Consider the following 23,963-nt stretch of genomic DNA (forward strand, 5'->3'; position numbering starts at 1 on the left):
AGAGTCTATATGGAGGTTACTTCTGTGTCTAAACATGCATTCATAGAAATATTCTAAAAGTACTACTGCAAACAAAGGTAAAAATTCTTTTAAAATCCTCTATTTGTGTTTCAATTTCTGTTTTACTGCTTCTAGACCTGTAGGTAAAGCTCTCCAAAATACAGAGAGGTGGCAGACAGGTCTTAAAATCTTAAAGACATCAAAACTGTCCAAATTAAGCGATTTTGCAGGCAACCTTCATACTTTAAATGTCTGACCTCCAAGCCCCTGATTATTTTTCTGGAACCTAAGAGCTCGTGAAGCAGTTCTATTCCTTTGCAGATTTCCCTGCTTTTGGGCAGCAAAACTCCAGAGTCTTTATGTGTAATGTTGCTGATTTGGTGGGATAAGGAATAAAAGGAAATACACAGGTTTATGTGCCACGAGGTGAAATTGTCTCTGTGTACATTTACAGGTTGATTAACAACTGTCACAAGGGCTCAGTGGTTATTGGAACACAGGTTTTATTCCCATTAGCAGGGACTTAGAGATGTGTAGGGATATGAGGACATTTAATGAGAATTTCTCTCTCCACCTTGTGTTTGTACCTGTGGATGTTCTTGCCTGATTTAAAGCTGCAGAATGAGAGATTTGTTGTTTCAAGGAATTTTGCTTTTCCCAGATGATGATGCATAATGTCAGAGCAAATGCAGCATTGAAATGCAGATAAGTTCCAGGTTCTGGATGGGATTTGGAATTTAAATTACGTGAGAGCTGTTTTATAATGGGTCTGGTATGAGCATCACTTTCATGTAAATGCAAACTGGGCTCTCCCTCACCCAATCTGTACAGATTTGGAGCAGACTGAGTGAGGAATATACTACTGCTTCTAGGAATAATTGCTCAATGGACATTTTCTAGAAGAAAATGATTGTTTCAGGTTGAACAGTCCCTCAGTTCACTTTATTAGGTGGAATGGCGGAGTCTAAATCTCTTAAATACTGGAGAGCTGAAATAAAGCCATAGAGACTTGGAGCAAGATAAACTGGAAGGCTGCAGAGCTTGATAACTCAGAGTGGGCAAATTAATCTGCTTTCCATTTTGTCTCAAAAATACATTATCTGGAAATGACACTTGGAAGTGTAACTCAGTCTCTGATCACACCTTCAAATTGGAGCAATGAGGGGCTTTCTGGGAAAATTAAATAAGCAAGGATTCTAAAGGCTGGAAGTTTATGAATGTGCTTAGAGGAAGTGCTGGTCGTTTGTTCTTGTAAATAAACCCAAATCTTCGTGGTACTGGATGATTTAGAGTGAAAACTGAGTCTGAACTTGTGCCTGAGGAGTTGGTGCTCCTGGTTTTGGGAATGGTCCCTGCCTGGTGCTCTGGTCACACTTACACAGGAACAGAGACTTTAAAATTGCCTAATTCTCAATGGGTTCTTGGCTTTCACAGGCAAATGAGGAGAATTTGGAAATTCTTGGTTGGAAAGGCTTTAAAAATATAGTCAAAGAAAAGGGCTTTTCACAAGCTCTCTGTTGGGAGGCTTACCTGGAGTAGGGATGTTGGGGTCTGATGATCCTTGTGGGTCCCTTCCCACTCAGGATATTCTGTGATTCTGTCTGTGTAGTTTCTTACTCTGTAGGAAACTTCTAGACTTTTGTGGAGCCCTTGAACTAAATAAATTTCTGCAGAAGCTACTGTTCTGAAATTTTTAGTGCATCCTGGTCTCCTGATTCAGTATAAGTTGCTATGGATTTTATTCTGGCATTTGTTCCCTCCTGGGCTGGAGGGATGTGGGCAAATGGTGCTCCTGGCTGTGGGTCTGGATCTTCTGGTCCACCCTCATGTTTGAGTAGCAGAGATGTTCTGTGGATTATAAAAAAGAGACTGGAAGAGGATTGGGAAAGAGCAGAAGACGGGGAGAAAGGGAATGGGATGGAGTGTCCTTTCAGAAGAAGGAAAATAGAGCTGTGTATGAAAAGCCTCTGCCAGAGGCTGCCAAGCAGCTGCCAGTGCTATCACAGCCCTGCAGCTTTGGGGCAGGGAGCTGATAACCCACCCAGAGAGTTCAGGGGAGGGAACACCAGTGCAGGCCTGGGGGGGTGGAACTGGGAGCAGCACACGTGGGTTTGTGCCAAGCATGACACTGCACCTTCAGAGGCACCCGTGGAGAAAGTGTGGGGTGTGCCCAGATTGTAGAAATTGGGAGGATTGGGAGAAAAATTGGTAGGTCTGTGTAGAGAGGGGTGTTGTAGCTGTTAACATTTGAAAAATCAATCTGTCCCTGCTTCCCTGCCCATGTTTGCAGCTCTGTCAGTCTGCACAGCCCTTGCAGCTCCTGTAGGTGCTTGTTAGGCTTCCAGAGGAATGGGAGGGAGTCACCTGAGGGTCTCTTTCTGCAGAATTGAGGTTTGCTGCAGTACAGGCAGGCTGATGAATGAAACATGCACTGGAAAACTCAGGTGAAGCCGTGTTATACCCATCACCCCCCCCTTCAGACTGTTCTGTCTGCTTTTAAAGAGGAACTGACACTGATTTCTGTATGTGCAGTGGAAATCAGCTGCTAAAAACCCACTCTCAGTGCAGGCTGAAACCCTTGGCTGCACATTAATGTTATCACACCTTTCTGCTTCACCTTTGAGTGCTGAGATCTTGTTGCTGCTGAGTGATTTGGGCTCCTGATTGATGCAGGAGGTTCTGTTTCTCCTGATTCTACAGAAGAAGTGTTTCCTGGAGCCCTAAACACTGATCAGTCCACAGAGCTGGTTTGCATGGGATTCAAATTGCAGTAAGGCTTTGGAGTTGCCTTCTTGGCTTCTCTTTAAAGACAAGACAATTCAAACATCATAACTGCTGTTAAAGTAAAAGACTTCTGCAATGTTTTTATTGTTTTTTGGCACGCTGAGGAAAATACTACAAATCCAGTGAAAAGAAAGGCAGAAGAGAATTGGTTATTTAAGTTTTTCCTTGAATTAGGACTGAAAGTGGCATCCTTCCAGAGAAATTGTTGCAAGGGGAATAGCAGAAGGCATCTCATGAACAAAGGAAGGAAATGTTGGCTCTGCAGAGCCCGTGGTAACTGGTTTCAATGTTTCAAATCAGTAGTAAATAGTTACAAAACAAATGAGAGTTTACTGTTAGAACCTTTAAGGTGAAACCTCAGTTTACTTTGACTTGATCAAAGCTTCAGTGAGTGGCATCAGCACCTTTGGCACAGTAACACTGATTGGTTTAATGGCATTTCAGCTGCAGACTGACACTTAATTGCATATTTGTGCTCTTCACCAAAATCTGTTTGTGAAAACAAGCATGTTAGACACTGAAATTAATTAAACCCGGACTCTTAATTGCTCTGTTCTGGCACTTTTTTTCTTTAACTCATTTAGTAGCACCCACTTGAAGAATTTGCCCCAGCTGAGTTTTTCACAGAATGCGCATTTTTAATTTGTCTTAGTGTGAATTTCCATTGCATTGAGTTGTTCTTGGGATTCTTTTCCATTTACCAGGCTTTAAAATGAGGTCTTTGATACCACCCAACTCCTTTGCTTAGGAAATGTCACATTAAGCAGGTACAGAGGCAACAGGGGCTAATTGAGTGTTACAGCCTCAACCCCTTGTTTCACCAGGTTCCATTTGATCTTTAACTCGGATTTTACTGTGTAGAAAAGGGATTGATTAAAAATTTGGCCTTGTCAAGGTGTCATGTGAATTGCTCGTTCAACAGCTCAGAGATAAGAGGCACCAGATAAGAGGGAAGCTGAGCCTGTGCAGTGTCTTGTCAGTTATTGCTCTGCCATTCAGCGTTTGTTGCAGCAGCTCATGTTTTATGTTCTACTTTACTAATAATCTTAAGAGCCACATTTTTGTTTTGGAAACTGTCATTTTTAGAGTTTCTTACATTCATTCTCAATTTCGTTGCTGATTAATTTTGGTAGAGGCTTTGCTGGGTTTTTAATTCTGGTCTCCCCTGTGCCTGCCCTGCTCTTTGTTCCAGGAAAATAGTGATCTGTGCCTTGAGGTACCATCCTGCTGCATTTAAACTTTGCCTGGATGCTCTTGAGACCACATTGTCTGACTGGGAGCGCCTTTGTAACTTGAATTTCTCCTGTCTTTGGATTTTCTTTGAGTTGTAGAGGTTAAAGGGGCACAGTCTCGCTTGTGACTTTCGTTGTAAAATGGGAGAGGAATGCAGAGCAGTGGAGCTTCCTGTGGCCTGTGATACACTGGATTTTCTGGGAAACTTACACATCTTACTCAGACCTGTAGCACTTGCTGATAGTGGAGTTTTTGTTTTGACTTGGGTGTTTTTTTCGTCTGTATCATTACAATAACAGCGCTGCTGAATGTTTATGTGGCTGTTTAAATAAGAAAATTAGTGGGTTGAGTAGATGAGTCTTGTTAAGCTGGTATTTTATTCACAGTATCCAAAATGGAACAGTTGTGTGGAGTTTGCCTGGAGGAATTTAATCGAAATGAAGGAAACACCCTTCTGAAACACAGATTGCCTCCATCAGGTGCTGCCATCAGGCTTCTAATTCGTATTTATGTAATCTCACTGGAGAGAAGTTCCCTCCACTCCCAGAGATGCAGAAACAAATTTCACTTTCCTAAAAGACATAAACAGCCTCCAACTTGGATTTGGTGTAAAATGTCCCAATCTGAGCAGATCAGAAATGAAACATGGAATTAATGATGTTTGGGACGGGAGCAGCACTGGTTTATCTGAGTTAAGCTATGGGGTATTGATGAAGTAAATGCGGAGTTTCCATTCTTAAAAATTCTTTAAAATTCTTTAAAATGTGCTCTTTAGCTCCTACTTGGCTGTGGGTTGTAGCACTGTGCTCCTGTGTAGTCTCAGATGACATTTGAACACACGTATATAGTATATGTTATAATAGGCTATATTTTAAAAGCTGTTTGTGTGAGCATTTCATGGGATAGTGCTGGATGTTATTAGAGAGACCAAGCACAGTGAATTTTTATCCAATATATGTGCAGAATTTCACTGTGAGATTGGGTAAAACAGTGTCAGCAGTGTCTTTAAAACATCTTCAGAGGTTGTGTGAAGGCTGTTACATCAGTGGCCAACTTCATATTTTGGGAATTCTTTTCATAATAGCTTTAAAGTTCATTTTTTTTTTTTAGGAAGATTTTTAGATCTCGCCAGAAGTTAATTTAGGCCACGTTTTTCCTTATCTGGCAGTGCCTGGTGGTTTGATTTCATCTTTTCTGAAGATCTGAAATGTTTGCTCTTTATTTTATCAGTAGAATGATGATAGGAAATTCTAGATTGAAGACTTATTTATTTTAGGCTTATTTATTTATGAGCTTATAACAAGCTTATTTGATTTTTTTAAAGTTCTGCGTGTAGTTCTGAGATCCAGTTGCTTACAAATATAAAAGCTTGGCTTCCTTGGTGAATGGCTTTAGATATATTTTTTACAGCACTTTTAATACTCTGGTAGTATTCCTTCTTAAGTCTGGCTTAAATGAAACATGAATGAGTCAAATGTGATCTTATTTTTCGATGTTTTTGTCATTTTTATAAACAATAGCAGAACCTTACTGGTTATTTATTCTCTTCTGTTGTTGAGAAGAAAAAGTAGAGAGTTCCTGAATTTTTCTCTGTGATTTGGATAAGCTGCTGCTTGGAAAAACTCTGGCAGGAGAGGAGACCCCTCTGTTCATATCACAGGGAATGGGAGCTCCAAGCTGATGGAAAATTGCTCTGTTGATGTGTTGAGGAGTTGTGGAAATAGAAGAAATTCAAATATTTGAAAGGAAAATCGTATTTTGCCCATTTAGGGAGTTGTTTTCCTGCTTTTTTGATATTTGCACAATATTGTGGTGTGCACTTGTGTGGGCTGGTTGGAAAAGAATTTTATACAGGTCTTGGGTTTTTTCTAGAGGAATATGGATCCTTGTGTGAGTTTTTTTCCTCTTTTTTCCCCCAAATGTACATGTAATTGTAGAAAATATCTTGAAATAACTGAAATTATTTCTATTTTCTGATATGAGAGAAGTTAGTCTGTACTTCCATAGTTATTCTCAGTCTGGAGTAGGCACCTTTCTGATGTCCAGCAGCTCCAAGAAAAGGGGAATGATATTTATTGTTCCTGTGATTCAGTCCTATTGGGTTGTTCCTCAGATAAAAACCAGTGTGCAAACTTACCCAAACTGGTCTCACTGGTCTCATCCCTCCCCACTCTGTTGCAGATGCTTTTACTGATTCAGCCATCAGTGCTAAAGTTAATGGAGAACACAAGGAGAAGGATCTGGAACCATGGGATGGAGGAGAGAACACGGCTTCCGAGGAGCTGGAGGCGCTGGAGACAGATGTCGTAAGTGATGCTTTTTATCTTCTCTGGCCATCAGTAGAAAATGAGCTGTTTCCCTGGACATGCCTTGAAATAATTCCTTAATTTCAATCTAGTAATGAACTTTGGAGGAGCAAAATTGCTGTCCTGCATTGTGCTGGTGGATGTTCCCTCTTTGCCAGCAGCTGCCACAGCCCTTTGGAACAATCTGACTAAGAATAGCTGCCTTTCAAATGCCTCTTTTGGCAAATCCTGACAAACGGCAGCTGCTGTGGTAAGAGCTGTGTTGGACTCACGGAGCGAAAGAGCAGCTTTTGTTAAGGACTCCAAATCCAGCAATGCCCCAAAGTGATTTATGTTTAATCAGAGCATTCCTGTCTGACTGTCATTGCACTTGGAAATTATGGTGAGGTTGTGCTCGGCTAAGTGTCCCTGGGCTGCAGATGGAGGGAATTGATGGAAGCCTGACCCAAGCACAGAGACAGTCTCAGATTATGAATCATTAGATGAAGAGTATGGCCTCAAATGCCATGTCCTCATATATCACAGCAGTCAGCTTTTCCTCAAGCAGAAATTCTTGTAGCCAGGTATTCAGCCTGCAGTACGTCCAAGGAGATAATATGACTGATTAGAGCATATTAACTTTGGCTAGAACAGATCTCCTGTCAGTTTTGGTGCCCATACTGTAGAGCTGAGATTTATCGGAATACCCAATACTCTCAGTGCTTTTATAAAATACTCAAACCATTTATTGTTGTGCTTGAGTGCTGTGATAGCAATTTTACTGAAGTGGGGGAGTTGTGCAGATCAACAGGAGTCTTCAGCCTGTAGTGTCTCTAAGTTAATTCCATCGGTGCTTTTGAAAAGTTGCAGAAGTGCCAATTTGCACTTTTTTGTAAAAGACAAAAAAGATGTTCATGTATTTCTTGCTAGCCAGTAATCTTCTAGTACAGACTGAGGATGTATTTTAAGAAACCCTCCTGAAAACAACACAAAGACTCACAACAAACAAACAAAAAAAGAAATTTGAAGGTAAAATGGTTGTGCAGCTGATGAGAACAAAGCTCCCTGAAATAAACTGTGGCATTAATAACTTTGTTATCTGGACAGTGAATTCATAAGCCCAGGAAAAAGGGCAGAAGGTTTAACTTCTGCCATCAGCCCTTAATTTGAAGGGAATGTGTTTCCAGTGTCGTTTTGAAAAACAAGCATCGTTTTCTTCTAGTCTAATGGATGGGATCCCAATGACATGTTTCGTTACAATGAAGAAAATTATGGTGTAGTGTCAACTTATGACAGCAGTTTATCTTCTTATACGTAAGTCCCAAAATATTTTGTTATTGGATTTGTATTGAATGTTCTCCCTGGTTTGACAAACTTTATATTCTGCAGCTAATTTTGCATAGTTTCTGAAGTTGTGGAATCGAATAACTGCAAAAGCAATGAATGAATGGTGCTTAAGAAACCTTGCCAGCTTTCTGTGAATAGTTAGATGTAGAAATCTTTATATATTCCCTTAAATGGGCACAGCTCATTCCCATTGCAGAGTTTTCTGAATTTAGCCACGCAATAACGCTTGTTTCTTGCAGAAACTTCCAGGAATAGGGTGGAAAGCTGTGAAATTATCTGTACATAGCTGCTATACCTATAGTTTTTGTTTAACCTAGCAGAGCAGTTTGGCTAAATCCTGATTTTATTGAGACAATTGATCTGGAAGATGCTGGAATGTTGAAAAGCTGCTGATAACCAGGGTGGGGGTTGTGTGCTTGTTTAGCAGACTTGTCCAGCTCTAAACTGAAGTTTTAGTTAAATATAATAGCAACTGGAATATAGAAGTAGTATAAAAGCTGCTCTGGCTACTCTGGCAGTGATTTATTCCCCAGAGTCTGCAGCTATAATGTTCACTGCAACTGCAACACAAATGGACTGCAGATGTTCACAGCCATTGTGAAATGGCTTCAGTATTTCCCCACTCTTTTAACCCCGAAACAGAAACTTACTTTTTTGAATATCAAGGAATTGCAGTGAATATTTTGATTTTTTTTTTTTTTTTTGGTGTGTGTGCACTTGTCTGCAGGTCTCTGGTTGAACAATCTGATTTCTCTGTTTTGTGCAAACGGACCTGTAACATGGTGATAATCAAAGTGTCCTAATCGGCTTATGTTTGAATCCCAGGGAAGCTGTTCTTTCCTTCCCTTCACTGCTCTAAGTACTTTTTGTACTTCTGAACTTTAGTCTTCCATCTTTCTGCTTTCTGGATATTAATGGAAACAGATTAAAAACATGAAGGTGGCTTTAAATTAATTCCATTTTTTTCTTCCCCCCTAGTCAAGCAACTTGCTTTGTGTGTCAGTCTGCTAAACTGGGGAGCTCTTTTCCTGATTTTCCAACTCTGGGATGAGCAGCAGTGTAGTTAAATGCTTAGCTGAAGGATTGTAAAGGATTTATTGTTTGATTGTTTTCTCCTCCTAGAGCTAAGCAGTAGCAGGTATAGTTTGTCAAACTGTGTCAAGGTACAAGTTTGTGTTCCAGCAAATGTATTGATCATCACCAGGATTCTGAACAATGTCATCCTGTCCATCCCCTTTTCTCTCATCTTTAATGGCCTTTTAGAAAACATGAAATCATTCCCTGCCTCTTTAGGTTGCCATACATCCCTTCATTTTTAAAAAATTTATTTAAATAAATGATTATTGGGTGTTCTCCTTTATTGTGTTATTAACACAGGGGCCAGGAACCAGGTTTGTGTTCATGTCAGTCTTATTTGAGCCAAAGCTTTATGATGAAGGGTAAGGGTTTTATTGAATATTCTTGCAGTTACCATTGATAAGGCCAGTAAATGTTTTGACTGGCTAAAAATGTGCGGAAAAACTTGTGCTGCAGTAGCTGAGTGCTGGCTTGGAATTTGGCAGAGCCACTTGTTTTCCTCGTTCTGCCACCAACACTTGAGCAATTTTGCATATATTATTTTATACCTGGCTTGCATCTCCACCTACTTTCTTTGTATTTCTCCTTTATATTATTCAAAATATGGGCTGTAGTGATTCTATAATGCCCAGCAGAGCAGCTCTGTTCTGTATTTTTATGTAGCTTATTCTAAAGTAAGGTTGGATGGAAAACTGAAGTTAAAATCGAGTTTTGCAACTCGAAGTTAAAATCAGGGGGAAGAATTGTTTTATAAAACCTGACGCAAAAATTAGGACAGGTAAACCCCAAAAATGAGTGGCAGAAGGAGGTGCCAGGTATGATCCCATCTCTGGTTGGGTTTTTTCAGTGTTTCAGTTCTCACTTATTGAATTTTGACTTGGTGGCTTTCCTGAGGGATGCTTTTTGCAATATTCCATTGCCTGCCGTAGAGAGAGACATGGAATGGGTGGGTTTGAGGTCCTGGCACATGGCAGATGAGTCAGGGGTTTCTGGTCCTGTGCTCTGAAGTGTTGCATCCATCTTTTCTGCAGTTCTTCATAACTGGGAGAGCTGAAATTCTATGGCTGGAACTGTCAAAGGATTGAGGTGTCACTCTCTAATTTCAGTAGGACTGTGTCTGCTGGGAATGTGTAAATAACTAAAAAAAATTCAAATTTGGGCTCTTGGAGCAGCTTCCTATGTAAACAACAGTCTGAGGCTTTTTATTCCTGATGTTCTCAACCGTGTTAAAAATTGGAGCCTTTGCACAGCTTTAGGGACTGGGGGTTTTACAAATCCTATGGAAACATTCTGCACCCTGACCTCAGCTCTCTAGGCAGGTAAATGACCCTAAATTTGTTCCTAGTATCAAACCAGTCCAGGAATTTTGTATTAAATAAAAGACAGCAAGTCTACTGGCTTAGAAGCAAGATATTTTTTCACTCTGACTCGGTTAGAACTAACACTGTGTGATTTTTGTAGCTCCTTTGTGCTTTTGAATGCATTTCAGAGATTCTTTTCCTTTCCATTGTCTTTTTAGGGTGCCATTAGAAAGAGATAATTCAGAAGAGTTTTTAAAACGGGAAGCCAGAGCAACTCAATTAGCAGAGGAAATTGAATCAAGTGCCCAATACAAAGCTCGGGTTGCCTTGGAAAATGATGAAAGGACAGAAGAAGAAAAATATACTGCTGTTCAGAGAAATGCTAATGAAAGAGAAGGACATGGTGTGAACACTAGGTACTTGAGTACACTCTGAATAGTATTTTTATTTAAATTATGGAGGTATTTTGGTACTGTGGCAGTTTGCTCATTGATACTGGGCTTTTTCAGCAGGGCTGATTAGGTTTGGAGCCTTGTGTAAACAATCCTGTGCTGGTTTTGGCACTCAGGCTGACTTGGACACCTCTGCCTGGCCCTGTATTATCTCTATAGTGAAACAAACTTCCCCATTCTGACCTGTCACCGTGGTGAATTCGTCCCAAATTACAGGAAAGGGCAGTGGTTTCGGTGTGTCCTGGAGAATTTCAGGCATTACTGCTAAATCCTTCAGTACCTGTGGGCTCAAAAAGTGGGCTGTGTGGCCACTATCAAAAGCCAATTCATGAGGTGACTGTTGGGTCAACATCTGATACTATTTAGACTTTTCCCCTTGGCTTGATTGGAGAAAAAGAGAGAAAGTGGGGTGCTTTTTGTTGCCTCTCAGTTCTGTCTCAACACTGATAGAAATTTGCTGTGTTTCAGAGAAAATAAATACATTCCACCTGGACAGAGGAACAGAGATGTCTTGTCTTGGGGAAGTGGAAGACAAAACTCACCGAGGATGGGCCAGTCTGGATCAGGCCCACCAATCTCAAGGTCTGGATCCCACACTTCAGAATTCAGCCCTAACTCTGGAGCGGATCAAAGAGTAGTTAACGGAGGCAAGTATCTGGAATCTCCATGAATGTCCATCATAACACTGCAGATAATGACCTCATTATGTTGAAATGGTGTGGGATTAGGACGTGTATTCCCCAGACCAGGTTAGCATTAATCATTTAACACAGAGATTGTGAGCTGGTTTTGGGTTTAACTTACAAAGGAGCACTCATTGCACTGCACTGGCTGCAGCTTTGCAGAGCAGAAATGTCATTTCTTTTCCTTCTCAAACACCTTTGTCTTAGATGATGGTGCACTGTGTGGTTTTAAAGATGAAAAACTGCAGCAGCACTGCAAAGCTCTGTGTGCAGGAGCAGCAGTGCTGACACCTGGTGAAAGGGAGTGGCAGGAGGAATCTTCCCTTCCTTTCTGCTTCTGTTTCCCATGGAAAAGAATAAAGCCACTTGCTGACTTTATGAAAACGAGAGGGGGGAAACAAGAACAGTGTTAGGGAAAAGGAATCCAAAGCCTTCTCTCCAAATGGGTATTTGAGTATTTTCTGCTGGACACAAGGGTGATATTTCTAACCAGACATCAGTAGGCACTGCATGGCAGGAATTGGTGTCCCAGAAACCAAACACCATTTCTGGAGATGGATTTCAGCAGTAGCCTGTCCTCGAGGCATTATTTTAGAATTTAAAAATGCTATTATAATAAATTGCTGTGAATAAATGAAAAATGTATAATACTCAAGTGATCTATCTGGAGAGGAAGTCTGAGAAACATCTAAAGGTAAGTGAGACTTCCTTTCTAAAGCCAGAGTCAGCTGTATGAAGGATGGACAACTGAGCCTTGCCCAAACAATGCTAACCTTGAAATTTGTCTGTAGTATTTGTGGTTTCTGTCACCCTATTGCTCTGCTGAACCAACATCATAGACCTAAAATAATTCAGAATGGCTTGTAAATTCAATTAATTCTGCTTTGGAAACCATGAGCCCCATATCCTAGATTAAAATCCTCCATGAATAGCTCAGATAAGTGATAAAGGCATAAATGTCAGGATTCAGACACTGAACACCGCTGGTTTTTGTAAAGATCCAGCTCCTAGATGGATATTTACTTATCATTTGGTTTGAAAGTAGCAGTTTGTGTGGTCAGTACTGTTTGTGAACAGCTGTTTGAGAACCTCTGGTAGCTGTTAAGGACCTTGTGGAGTGCTGGGTGCTGTGGAGCATTGCTATGCCAGGCTAACAGATCAAACTTTACTGTCTATTCCTTAGTAGTGTTTGTAGATCCTAATTAACCCTTTGGGGAGCCTGTGACATTCACAAGTTCAATTTGACCCAAAACCAAGGCAAACCCAACCCTGCAGAGACTTTATCTCCTCAATTACCACTCGATCCATCCCCAAAGGGTTAAACCGTGGGAAAAAAAAAAAAAAAAAAAAACAACAAAAAAAATCATTTTGTCATATTTTACTTTTTTTTTTTTTTTTTCTGTTGACCTCCCTTCCCCTCCCCTCCCCCTTCCCCCCACCCCCCATAATTTTTTTCTTTAGTTTTTATACTTTCCTTCATATCATTTGTTCTGTCAGGTGTTCCCTGGCCATCGCCTTGCCCATCTCCTTCCTCTCGCCCACCTTCTCGCTACCAGTCAGGTCCCAACTCTCTTCCACCTCGGGCAGCCACCCCTACACGGCCGCCCTCCAGGCCCCCCTCGCGGCCCTCCAGGCCCCCGTCTCACCCCTCTGCTCATGGTTCTCCAGCTCCTGTCTCTACTATGCCTAAACGCATGTCTTCAGAAGGTACAATATACCACGATTTGTTCATGTTTTTGTTTTGTCTTTGTTTAACTCCTCCGTGAGTTTTTAATTATTGACAGAGTTGGTTTTTTTTGGTTTGTTTTTTTTTTTTTTTTTTTTTTTTTGGTTTTTTGGTTTGTTTTCCTCTTCATTACTTAACCTATGATTTGTGTTTAACTTTAGTTTATCAGACTATTTCTATTAACCTTTTTTTTTGTTTGTTTGTTTCGGTTTGTTTCGTTGGTTTGGTTGGTGTTTGGTTTTTTTTGTTTTGTTTTGTTTGTTTGTTTGATTTGAAGAGCTTTACAAAAACGAAAGAAAGCTGTGAAATTTCCCGAGTTTGGTATGAAATTAAACTCAGCTTTGTAAACGCTGCTCAGTGTCTTAACTTAACCAATAGCAACATCCTGATAACTGATGCACGATCCTGATTGCACGACCTGATAACTTTAGAGAGTATTTTTAGGATTATAAATTTATATAAAATGCCAATTTAAACACAGTTGTTCCACAAAAAGTGTAACTAAATCATTGAATTACCTTTTGGAAAACAACCAACAATAATAATGATAATAAAAATGCTGTATTCAGAGAAGTGAACTGTGGAATGGGGTAGGATGGGCTGCTTCAAAGGTGAATTTGTAGGAAATTTTTACTCAGAGCAATAAATCAGCTCCCTAGCAGTCAATAATACGCAGAGAAAGGCTGACCTGTGAGCATTTGGTAGCTGTGTGCAGAATTAGCCCAACTAAATTCGTCCTGGGAGGATACAATAAGGAACACGTTTTATAATTTTTATTTCAAGTGCACTTAAACCCTGCACAACACGGTGTAGCAAGCCTATAAAATGCAAAGTGGTTATCCTGAGCTCCCTGGAAACTTGCAGTGGGTGCTGTAGCTGGCTCCACTGGAGCCATGGGAGAGGAATGATCCCTCAGACTGAGCAGGAACACTGGGAAATGCTCCTAACCAAAAAGGGGGTGCTAGCCACATCTGTCTGGCCTACTGTCCATTTATTGTGGTTTTTTTCTGGAGTAAGAAACTGAGAATCCACCTGCAAATTGAATTATTTTTCAGCACTTGTGGTTGGTTTGTCAGGCATGCAGTGAACTGCTGCTTACTGCAACGTTTAATTCCTACTACTGCAAGATTATCCCTGGGAAATGTGTATTCTTTAAAATACCTGGATGAAATTTGCATTGAAGTGGACTTGAGATTCATGGTTAAAATAGAGGCTGATGTTTAAAGATTTATGTAACTGAAAGAGGTACTTGGTAATTTAGTGGTTTACCTGAAACCCAAAAGCCATTATCTGAACTTGACCCTGTTATTGACCTACGTTAAAAATGAACTGCAATCAGCCAGATTCTGTTCACACACGGTTTTTCCTTTTGAAGTATCAACATTTGAGTCTAATCTTGTGAAGAAAATGTTTATTAGGATGTAAGAACTGTATTGCTGCTTAGGTTTGAGCATAGCTATGGTGTGGCAGCTGTAGAGGCTGTGCAGAATTCCTGTATTCACTTACGACTTTGGCTTCTGGTGTTAAACATGCATGACTTGAACCTTGGGATAACAATCCCTTGTTTAGTTGCAATTTTTGCTGACTTGTAAATGAATTGTGACCTGCTGCAGGCAATTCAGCCTCGCTGCAGAGAATGCTCTGCTGAAATTCCCCAAGAGCATTGGTCAGCCAGTGGTGACTATAAATGGTTGGGATCACTGACCACCTGACAAAAGCGTTGGGAATTTTTTATTTTCTGGAAAAATGTTTGATTAGCCTGGAACTGGGCTTATCCAGGGGGAGCTGCACCACTGACCTTTATGGCTTGGCTTGCACTTAGCAGTGGTGGATGCTTGGATTGAAACATTTTCAATCCAGGCCTTGCACACCTGTTTCAGTGCTGATAAAGCCTCTGAATATCCAGGAGCTGCCCTGGGGAGGTGATGAGTGTTGGCAGCCTGGCTGAACCAATGGCTCGGCCTTTTTAGGATATCAATGCCAATTGCTTGATTTTATTGCTGCTGTTTTGAGAGTTTTAAGATTAAATCCAGTTTTAAGAGCAGATGTTTGGGTTTTCTGTGCTGGACATTAAGCACTTATTGTGTGGGGTTGTCTTTTTTCCTCAGGGCCTCCACGGATGTCTCCAAAGGCTCAACGGCACCCTCGAGGTCACAGAGTCTCTACTGGTAGGGGTACAATTTCAAGTGGCTTAGAATTTGTATCTCATAATGCACCTGGGGAAGCATCTACTGCTGCAGTGGCACGAGGCAGCCCTTCAGGTGGGACGTGGTCATCAGTTGTCAGTGGGGGTAGGTAAAGCTTGGCTTATTGCAGATGGCTTGCAGGGGGATCCTTAGAGTGGGCATGCTCAGCAGAATCCTGCCTTTGCAGGCAATTCAGGCTCTGAATAATCAAATACTGGGCTGAGGTTGGAGTGGGAGAAGGATGTTCCAAGGTAGCTGAGTGAGAATTGGTGAGTGCAATATTGTCCTAACTGCAGAGTCAGGTGCTGGGTGAAGAGAAAGGAAGGAAAAGTGTGGGAATTAGTTGTTGAAAGGATTAATTTTCAGGGGAGTTATTGGAGGAGTCAGGAGGAGTTAGAGACTTGCCACTGCATCCCTGAGTTTGGTTAGTGGCAGTGTGGCTGGGTTGTGGTTTACTAATGAAGGAGGTGTTTGGATAGAGGTTGGTGTTAAAAGATGAAATGATACTCAGGTTAAGTTAGATGTATTTCTCCTTTAAAATTTACATGGATTTTAAGTGGTGATGTTGTTCTTGGCTACTGTAGGAGCAGATATAGTAAGTGTCTTTTTTTTTAATCAGTTAATGTATTTTTTTAAAATATTTGATTTTAAAGTTAAAGCTCAGTCTTGTGCCACAGGTGAGGCCATGTTCTGGTGGGCTGTCAGGAGCTGGGTGTTTCCTTGAGGGCAAGAGAGCAACAGTTTGGTCCTTTTTAGGTACTTTTGGGGTATTTTTTAGCAGTGCAGAATTGTAGAGGAGCGTAGTGGGAACATTTCTCAGAAAAAAGATATAATTTAGACCCACATAGACTTGTTGCCTTGTGGAAAAGACTTCAACTCTTCTTTTGTGGCATTATTTGTGTTTCATCTTCCCTGTTTATACATTATTAACATGCAAGTAGGACTGTTAAACCACTTACCTGCCTTTCTACTCACTCACTGGAAGTTAATATGTGACAAAAAGCACAAGTGGGATGAACAGGAAGCAGGAAATACAACTTACTGTTCAAAGAACATACAACTTTCCTTGCTGCTTTAACACAGAGGCAAAAATATACTTAAAAGCACTCTTTTTTTCAATAGGCTGTGTTGTTTTTTTTCCAGCTGGCAAACCTCCAAAAGAGGACGCTGTAAAATGGATTTTTCAGCCCTCTTAAAAAATGTTTTACCTCTGTTTGTGTGGAGACCTGACCACCTTTTGTGTTCTGCCTCAAACTGGGTTAATGTGAGCTGTTGTAGTTGTACTGCTGGGGACTTGGGGAAGCATTTTGCAGATTCTTGGTGGGATTAGAGGGCAGTGATATATTTTGGGGGACAGTCTGCAGAGAGATCACCCCATTATCTGAAATGCTGCGTTGTAAAGAACTAGGAGATGTGCCTGAAAGGTAAACAGGTTTTCAGTTACTTTGTAATGTCTCACAAAGTGTTTCAAAGCATGTTTTTAGCCATTTTAAAACTAAAACAAACTGCTGAGCCAGCTGGGGAAGCTGATCCTATAACTGCTTTTTCCTGTTTGTTTCTAGTTCCGAGATTATCCCCTAAAACACACAGGCCTAGGTCTCCAAGGCAGAGCAGCACTCCCATGGGACCAGCTCTGCCTTCTCCTCAGCCTGGTACTATTCCCACTGAATCTGTTGCCATGCCTGTTCCAGCTGCCTCTCCTACACCTGCCAGCCCTGCATCCAACAGAGCAGTCACCCCTTCCAATGAAGGTAAGGAGCTCTCACCACCTTGCAAATGCTCTTTTTCCCTAATTCCTGACAAGGAATGTGCCTAGGCAAGAGCAGAGCTGCTTGCTGAATGATGGGGAAACTTGTGATGTGTTAAATTTTACTGGGAGTTCCCAGTTTCTCATGGTGCCAGCTTTAAACTAAGGTTGGAGAGAGGCTTTTTGAGAAGTCTTTGTGCTGAATTTCTTGTGCCCTTAAGGAATGTGAGTTTATAGATGTCTGACTTAATTGAGGATTTCTTTTTTCAAACTGAGCTTTTGCCTCTTTTCTGTGTTAAAGAAACACAGGCCACTGGTTTCAAAAAACTGTTTTGAGCACAGCTAAAGGAAAGCTGGAAAGAAAGGGGGAAGAAAACCATTCAGGAGCACAGTCAAATGTCTAAGAACTCTCAAATCTTTGTAGCATTCTGTGTGAAGACCTTGGACTTCTGAAAATAATTGGCTCTAAGTTTATATTTTGTTCAGCCTAAGTTAAGGTTCTGTGTATGATGAGAAGGATGAGTTTAACTGTGATTTTTTCATTTGGCTTTAAAAACAGTAGGGTGGGGAGGGAGGGAGGATGGTCCTCCAGGCACCAACTAGGTAGCAGGAAATGTGTAACTTAAAAGGTTTTTCTTTTCCAAGCTAAAAATGGTTAAATTTCTTCCCTGTGTCTCCCTTGCCTTCTCTCTTTGGTCAATTTGAGCTGTGTATAAGAGAATAACTTTGGCAATTTCTTTTCCAGCTAAAGATACAAGGCTTCAGGACCAGAGGCAAAATTCTGCAACTGGAAACAAGGAGAATATAAAGCCAAGTGAGACTTCTCCTAGTTTTTCTAAACCTGAAAACAAAGGTTTGTATCCAAAGCTTTCATGTACTCGAGTGATGTAGGAATTGTGCACACTAAACCTGCTGTCCTGGCTGCTTTAGTTGGCATTTTAAGGAAGGCTTGGAGGCAGCCTGGTGTTCTACAGTGAAATTTGGTCATGCAGTTGTGAAGTGGCACTTTGAAATGTTGTTTGTGACTCATTCCATCAACACCAAGTGTAGAGATGCTCATGTGGATGGTGTGATTTCACTTGGTATTTTTCTTTCTTCCCTCCCCTTCTTTCTTTCCCCTGCTCACAGAGCTGCTTTTTAGCTGCCTTTGGACTGAATATATATCTGCTTAGAGCTGTGCTCACAATACCTCTGAGCATCGTGGTCAGCAGAGCTTTTCTAACTGTGCTTTTTCCTATTATTTCCTTACATTTGTTTGTCTCTGCAGCATTGTTTGTTCATTCAGTTCTCAAAAAAACCAAAAGCTGAGAACCAGATTCATTCATTCTCTCACTGGAGAGACCTTTAGGATGAGTCCAACCGTAAAGCTCACCTTGCTCAGTGTTTCTCCTTCACTTGCTGTGTTTTGAAATGCTGGCACAGGCTGGGTTGGGGGTTTTGTTGCATGTTCTTTGTGTTCAGTGAGTTCTGCAGTCCCTGCACCTCAGGGCTTCTGCCTTGGTGTGGTGCATCAGAACTAAAGATAAATCAGTTATGTAATGCTCTGCTTTCACAGAGGCTTTCTGTGTGCTCATACACATAGTTCATGGAATTGTACCAAATTAAAACCGAAAATAAGGCGCTGGATTTCATTGTGATATCTGCAAAACCATTCTCTTTCTGCAAACTTAGCAATGTGCAGGGTTGTGTTTAAAACTTGTATTAGAAATGCTTGGACAATGTTGATCTTATATTTGGCAGGTGTCTCTCCAATTGTTTCAGAGCATAGAAAACAGATTGATGATTTAAAGAAATTTAAGAATGACTTTAGGGTAAGTTTCTCTCTGTTAATGGTGTCATCATTCTCACGTGCATCCAGATTATTTTAATGAATTGAACACATTGCATAGGTTAACAGCTCTTTATACTTTTGCTTAATTTATGAAAATATCTGTAGGAATTCATGTTAGATATTGTAAAATCAATGCTGACTCTTGCTAGTACAATTGCCTAATGCGCATAAATGTGAATATTGACTGTACACTGAAAACAGGACTTGAAACCTGTTTGATCATTAGGCACAAATAATTATCTCACACTCCATATGGAGGAGCTGTTGCAAAATTAAATGAAGAGTTTTGCTGAGGAAAATTGAAGATGAATTCATATTACTTATTTCCTGGTTATAAGGGTTTATTAAATCAGGTTAGCTTTTCAAGTGGTGCTGTTAAATCACTCAGGGGATGAGTTCAGAGGGTTGTCTGAAGCTTTCCTGTCACTCCCTAATCAACATACAGGTCAGCTGAGTGGCTGAACAGCTCCTTACACAGTGCCAGCTTAAACAGTGTTCATGGATTTCTTTTCTAGTAGAAATGGAAATGTGTGTTTTAAAAGGTCATTTCCAGATGATTGAGGCCTGTGGGACTGTGTTTTAATCTGTGTCTGTGACAGCATTAGATGGTCTCTTTGGAGTTTTGTATCAATTTACTGAATATATCCCTTGGGTTTTTTCAGTTACAGTCCAGTTCCTCTTCAGATGCAGTGGATCAGCTGCTAAACAAAACCCGAGAAGGTGAAAAATCAAGAGATGTAGTTAAAGAAAAAACAGAGTCCACCCCTAAAGAATCTATCATAGAAGCTGGCAGTAACACCAACTCCAATGGTGGCAGTAGCAAACCCAATAGTCCCAGTATTTCTCCTTCCATAAGTAACAGCTCTGAGCAAAAGCGAGGGCCTGAGGTGACTTCCCAAGGTGTACAGACATCCGGGCCTGGAAGTAAACAAGATAAAGAGGATAAAGAGGAGAAGAAGGATACTTCAGAGTGAGTAATTTTGCATTTTGGAATAAGCACATCTTTATTAACATCAGGCCTTGTGTAGAAGTCATGACTGGGTGACACATTCCTGACTGTGAGTGCTGTTACACAGGAGGAACAACAGGTGAAAGGACTGCCCTGAAAGTCATCTCCTGATTCAGTGCAGAGCTCTGGTCCTTTTGATGTCTACTTCACATCTAAAAGCTTATTTCAATGTTTTCCTGGCTCACATGAGCTGTGGTATCAACTGGAAAACATTCATGGATAGTTGTAGTAAGAGTCCCTCAATGAGAGTGGCTTTTTGCATGCCATGAGGTATTTCACTTCTCAGAAATCTGACTCACAGATAGAAATGAGGTGTTTCTTAAATTATTAATTGCAGATACACTTGTAAAAGAATAATGCCCAACTAAATTTTTTGTTCTTTGTGTTTAGGCAAGTTAGAAAATCAACACTTAATCCTAATGCTAAAGAGTTCAACCCTCGATCTTTTGCTCAAGTAAGTGATTTGATGCTGTTGAAAACAGTGCCTTTGAGTAGATCTTTATAAGCCAACCTTTTCCTTGGAGGATGCTCAAACTAACCCTGCCATATCCATTGCTCACCTCTGTTTGTAGCCGAAACCTTCTACTACACCAACCTCCCCTCGTCCTCAAGCTCAGCCCAGCCCCTCCATGGTGGGGCATCAGCAGCCAACCCCTGTGTACACTCAGCCTGTTTGTTTTGCACCAAATATGATGTACCCGGTTCCAGTGAGTCCAGGCGTGCAGGTAAAGTGCTGCAAACTCCTCAACACTGCACAGAGATCCTCAGGAAGCTCAGGAGACTTAAGAATCACAGAATGGGTCGGGTTGGGAAAGACCTTAAAGATCAGCTTGTCTCAGCTTGGGAGCTCTGAGTTAAAACTGAAATAATACAGCTTGTATTGCTCTTGTAAATGTAAATCATATTGTTGTGAAGTTTTAGCTGTGTAAATACTGACTTTTCCCAGTGCTCCCTCAATCTGGATGTTCAAATAGTCCCAAACACTTGTAAATGCCAGCAGCCTGTATTTATGGTTGATATGTGCAGGTTTCCTCCCTGGTCCTGCAAGCATAGTCTCACTCTCTTTAAATGTTAAGCAAGTGTTTCTTTGTTTCCAGCTGTGTCCCACTGGTTCCTGGTTGTTGTAGGGATCACTGGGATTTCAAATCTAGCTCCATTATCATAGAATCATGGAATATCCTGAGTTGGAAGGGACCCACAAGGATCATCAGCCCCAACCCCTGGCCCTGCACAGACACCCCAACAATCCCACCCTGGGCATCCCTGGCAGCGCTGTCCCAACGCTCCTGGAGCTCTGGCAGCCTCGGGGCCGTGCCCATTCCCTGGGGAGCCTGGGCAGTGCTTCCTCTGGGAGAAGAGCCTTTCCCTGATACCCAGCCTAACCCTCCCCTGACTCAGCTTTATACCAAAAAGCTGTTGAGAGGCTGTCAGGTTGAGCCCAGTGCCTGCAGTAGCAGCAGTAGCGTTCCTGGGCTGGTTGTTGCCAACCATCTGGTCTTAGTTGAGTGTCCGTGCAGACTCGATGACACTGATCCAAGAAAATCTCATAGGTTAGGCAGAGTTCACTAAACCATGTAACAGAACAGAGGGAAACACATCAAAGCTGAGTGGGGCCCCCACCCCAGCTCACACTGAGTTTTTAAAGGAATATCACACCTTCAACTTGTTCTGTTTCAGCCTTTGTATCCTATTCCCATGACGCCCATGCCAGTGAACCAAGCCAAGACATATAGAGCAGGTAAAGGTGAGAATAATACTGCCTGTTTGGTTCTCAGTCTGCATGCAGCATGGCTAAATGACAAATGTTTGTGTGTTTTCTAATCTGTGGTAATTTGGTTTTCGATCAATATTTTAAATGCTATTTTTAATAAAGGGAAGTAAGTGGAAATACTAATGGATTTATAGATAAACTAATTCAGCCAGAACATGCCAGGTTTGAGTAATGGGGGGTTGCTCGGATTGGAATCTGGTTTGACAAACAGGAAAACGTCTCTGTTACTTGGAGCATTAGGATAAGCTGATCATTTCCTATATTTCATAAAAATTACAGGTTTTTTTAAAGGGGACTTCTCTACTGGTTTTCTTTACTGGTTTGCAGCAGTGCCCTCATTGGTGCTTTAATAGAGGGGGGTTTTGTCAACATGCAGAGTCACTATTTCTTCAGGAAGACTTTGCTCTGCTGCTCTTCTGGAAAAAGCTGGTTCCAGTTTGTTCTTTTTCATTCCTGCTGCCCCAGTGACTGAACAGCTGGACTAACAATGACAATGCCACGTGTTCAAGTGACACCCGTGGCTGTGGAGCCACAGTGGGTGGTGAGATGCTCCCTGTGCTGGGCAGGGCACTGAGGGAGCAGCAAGTGCTGCTCTTGTTCTTGTGTCCAGGGAACGCTGTAGCTGTGCCCAGTGAATGCTTCTGCAGTGGCAGCCAGTGCTGCAGGACAAGAACACCACTGCAGCTCCAGTCACTGCAGGAGGAAATTGTTTCCTGCTGTTTAGAAACAAACAAATGGCCTTTATCAACCTGGGGGAGACAAAAAGCTGCAATGTATTTGTGTGGTCAAACACAGTAACTTCACTGTGGCCTCACCCCTGAAATCTTCTGCGTGGTAACACTGTTTTAATCAGAAATACATTGCTGAGTACTCACTCGACGGGTGAGGCAGTTCCAATTCTGAATTCCTTTTTAAGTTCCAATATTTTCTCCAAATCCATCTGTGTGCAGCACAGCCCTGAGGGGGCTGCCTGGGTTACAGCTCTGTGCCTTTACACTGTTGAAGTTGCCTCCTGTATTTACTTCTTTTTGTTGTTGATTTGCAGTGTAAACACAATCACTGAGTGAATTTACTGATGTTTTCAACATTTCCCTCTCCTCTCCCTAAGGGATTTGGGACATTGCCCCTGCAGTGGAGCTTGCAGGTGCTTAAGGTAGCTCAGTTAATAGCTGCAGCCTGACTACAGGAAGCTGGAGCCCTCCTGGAGCCCTCCTGGAGCTCCCATGCCCGTGCTTTGTAGGCTGAATTAGTTTGTTCCAAGTCAGTTGGGTGGTCAACTCCCCAGGAGAGCTCAGGTGATCCCACATTGCTCTGCTCTTTTCGTCTTTCTTCCCTCTTAATTATTCCTACTCCTCTTTTTATAGGTTTTGTCTCCCTCAATGTTGCCTATGACCTAAAAGTTGCTTTCTGCTGCCCTGAGGGGTAGCAGGGAGCTCAAAAGATGTGAATACCTTGAGTTGTGGCTGCATGGAGACCTTTATTGTGCTCTCCTCAGCCATAAACACAAGCCATTTTAACATAAACACTCAGATTTCCAGCTGATGAACAGTGGCCAAGTAGTTCCCACAGAGGGTGAATTAAACCTTTTGAAGGGGACAGGATTAATTGGTTAATGTAGGTGTCCTGATACAACCTTTCTCTTCCATTTCTGATTCTTGTCTGTCTTTCTCTCCCTCCACCTTTATTCCTTCACAAGAAAGGCAGGGCTGGGTTTGTTGCTGTGGATATCATGTGTTTCTTGGAGAAACTCTTCTTCACACTGTTCCTTTCTGACAGAGCTCTAACCCATGGTTAAAGCTGTGGGGTGAGGATGTTCCACGTGGTCCCAGTAACATTATTATAATGTAGAACCTTTCAGGAAGATCACAGTTCTTTGCGCTGTGTTTCTAACGTGAGGCAATCTTTGTTTTCCAGTACCAAATATGCCCCAGCAGCGGCAAGACCAACACCACCAGAGCACCATGATGCATCCTGCCTCAGCAGCAGGCCCTCCAATTGTAGCTACTCCACCTGCTTACTCTACACAATATGTTGCATATAGCCCCCAACAGTTTCCTAATCAGCCTCTTGTGCAGCATGTGCCACACTACCAATCTCAGGTAAGAGTCCTTTCAATGCTCCTGATCAATCCAAGCACAAATAATGAGGTGGCTCAGACCTTGTGTCCAGTCCTAAGTCACTCTGAAGAGTTTCTGTGTTCTGGAGCACACGTGGTGATCTTGGAATGTGCTTCAAAGCCTGTAACAAATTTTAAGGTCCTAATGAATTTTAAGGTCTTAACGAATTTTAAGGTCAGTTTAGAAGTTGGCATTTATTATTGATAAGGTTTTTTTAGCTCTTTGAAGAATTTCTTTAGGTCATGGCCAGCACATCTCCTGGTTAAGCGTTCTAAAAATAACTTACTTGGTGGACTGCTCTTACTTCAAAGGCTGTTAAATCCACAAGAGTAATTGGATAAATATATAAGCTTAGTGCATTATTGGAGTGGCAAAAATTGGATATGCCAATGTTTTCTGTCAGATTTTAGCCCT

General features: G+C 41.6%; 1 protein-coding gene across 14 annotated transcripts in view; it reads left to right on the forward strand.

Moving 5' to 3' along the window:
• The window catches only part of ATXN2 (ataxin 2), a 49,574-nt gene that overhangs the window by 10,072 nt on the left and 15,539 nt on the right, over window positions 1-23,963 (forward strand). For 5 of the 14 annotated variants that reach the window (XM_048322993.1, XM_048322998.1, XM_048323002.1 and 2 more), the window contains exons 6-19: window positions 6,199-6,323; window positions 7,525-7,616; window positions 10,246-10,443; window positions 10,948-11,126; window positions 12,660-12,869; window positions 14,997-15,179; window positions 16,637-16,825; window positions 17,567-17,674; window positions 18,562-18,632; window positions 19,315-19,622; window positions 20,052-20,115; window positions 20,234-20,386; window positions 21,339-21,405; window positions 23,347-23,531. In XM_048322993.1, the coding sequence (XP_048178950.1) occupies window positions 6,199-6,323; window positions 7,525-7,616; window positions 10,246-10,443; window positions 10,948-11,126; window positions 12,660-12,869; window positions 14,997-15,179; window positions 16,637-16,825; window positions 17,567-17,674; window positions 18,562-18,632; window positions 19,315-19,622; window positions 20,052-20,115; window positions 20,234-20,386; window positions 21,339-21,405; window positions 23,347-23,531 (2,132 nt within the window). The remainder of the gene's footprint in view (window positions 1-6,198; window positions 6,324-7,524; window positions 7,617-10,245; window positions 10,444-10,947; window positions 11,127-12,659; window positions 12,870-14,996; window positions 15,180-16,636; window positions 16,826-17,566; window positions 17,675-18,561; window positions 18,633-19,314; window positions 19,623-20,051; window positions 20,116-20,233; window positions 20,387-21,338; window positions 21,406-23,346; window positions 23,532-23,963) is intronic. The other 9 variants (XM_048322995.1, XM_048322996.1, XM_048323001.1 and 6 more) reach the window with 7 other exon arrangements.

Source organism: Corvus hawaiiensis, chromosome 18 (assembly GCF_020740725.1).
Source record: "Corvus hawaiiensis isolate bCorHaw1 chromosome 18, bCorHaw1.pri.cur, whole genome shotgun sequence".
In the NCBI taxonomy this organism is placed as follows: domain Eukaryota; kingdom Metazoa; phylum Chordata; class Aves; order Passeriformes; family Corvidae; genus Corvus; species Corvus hawaiiensis.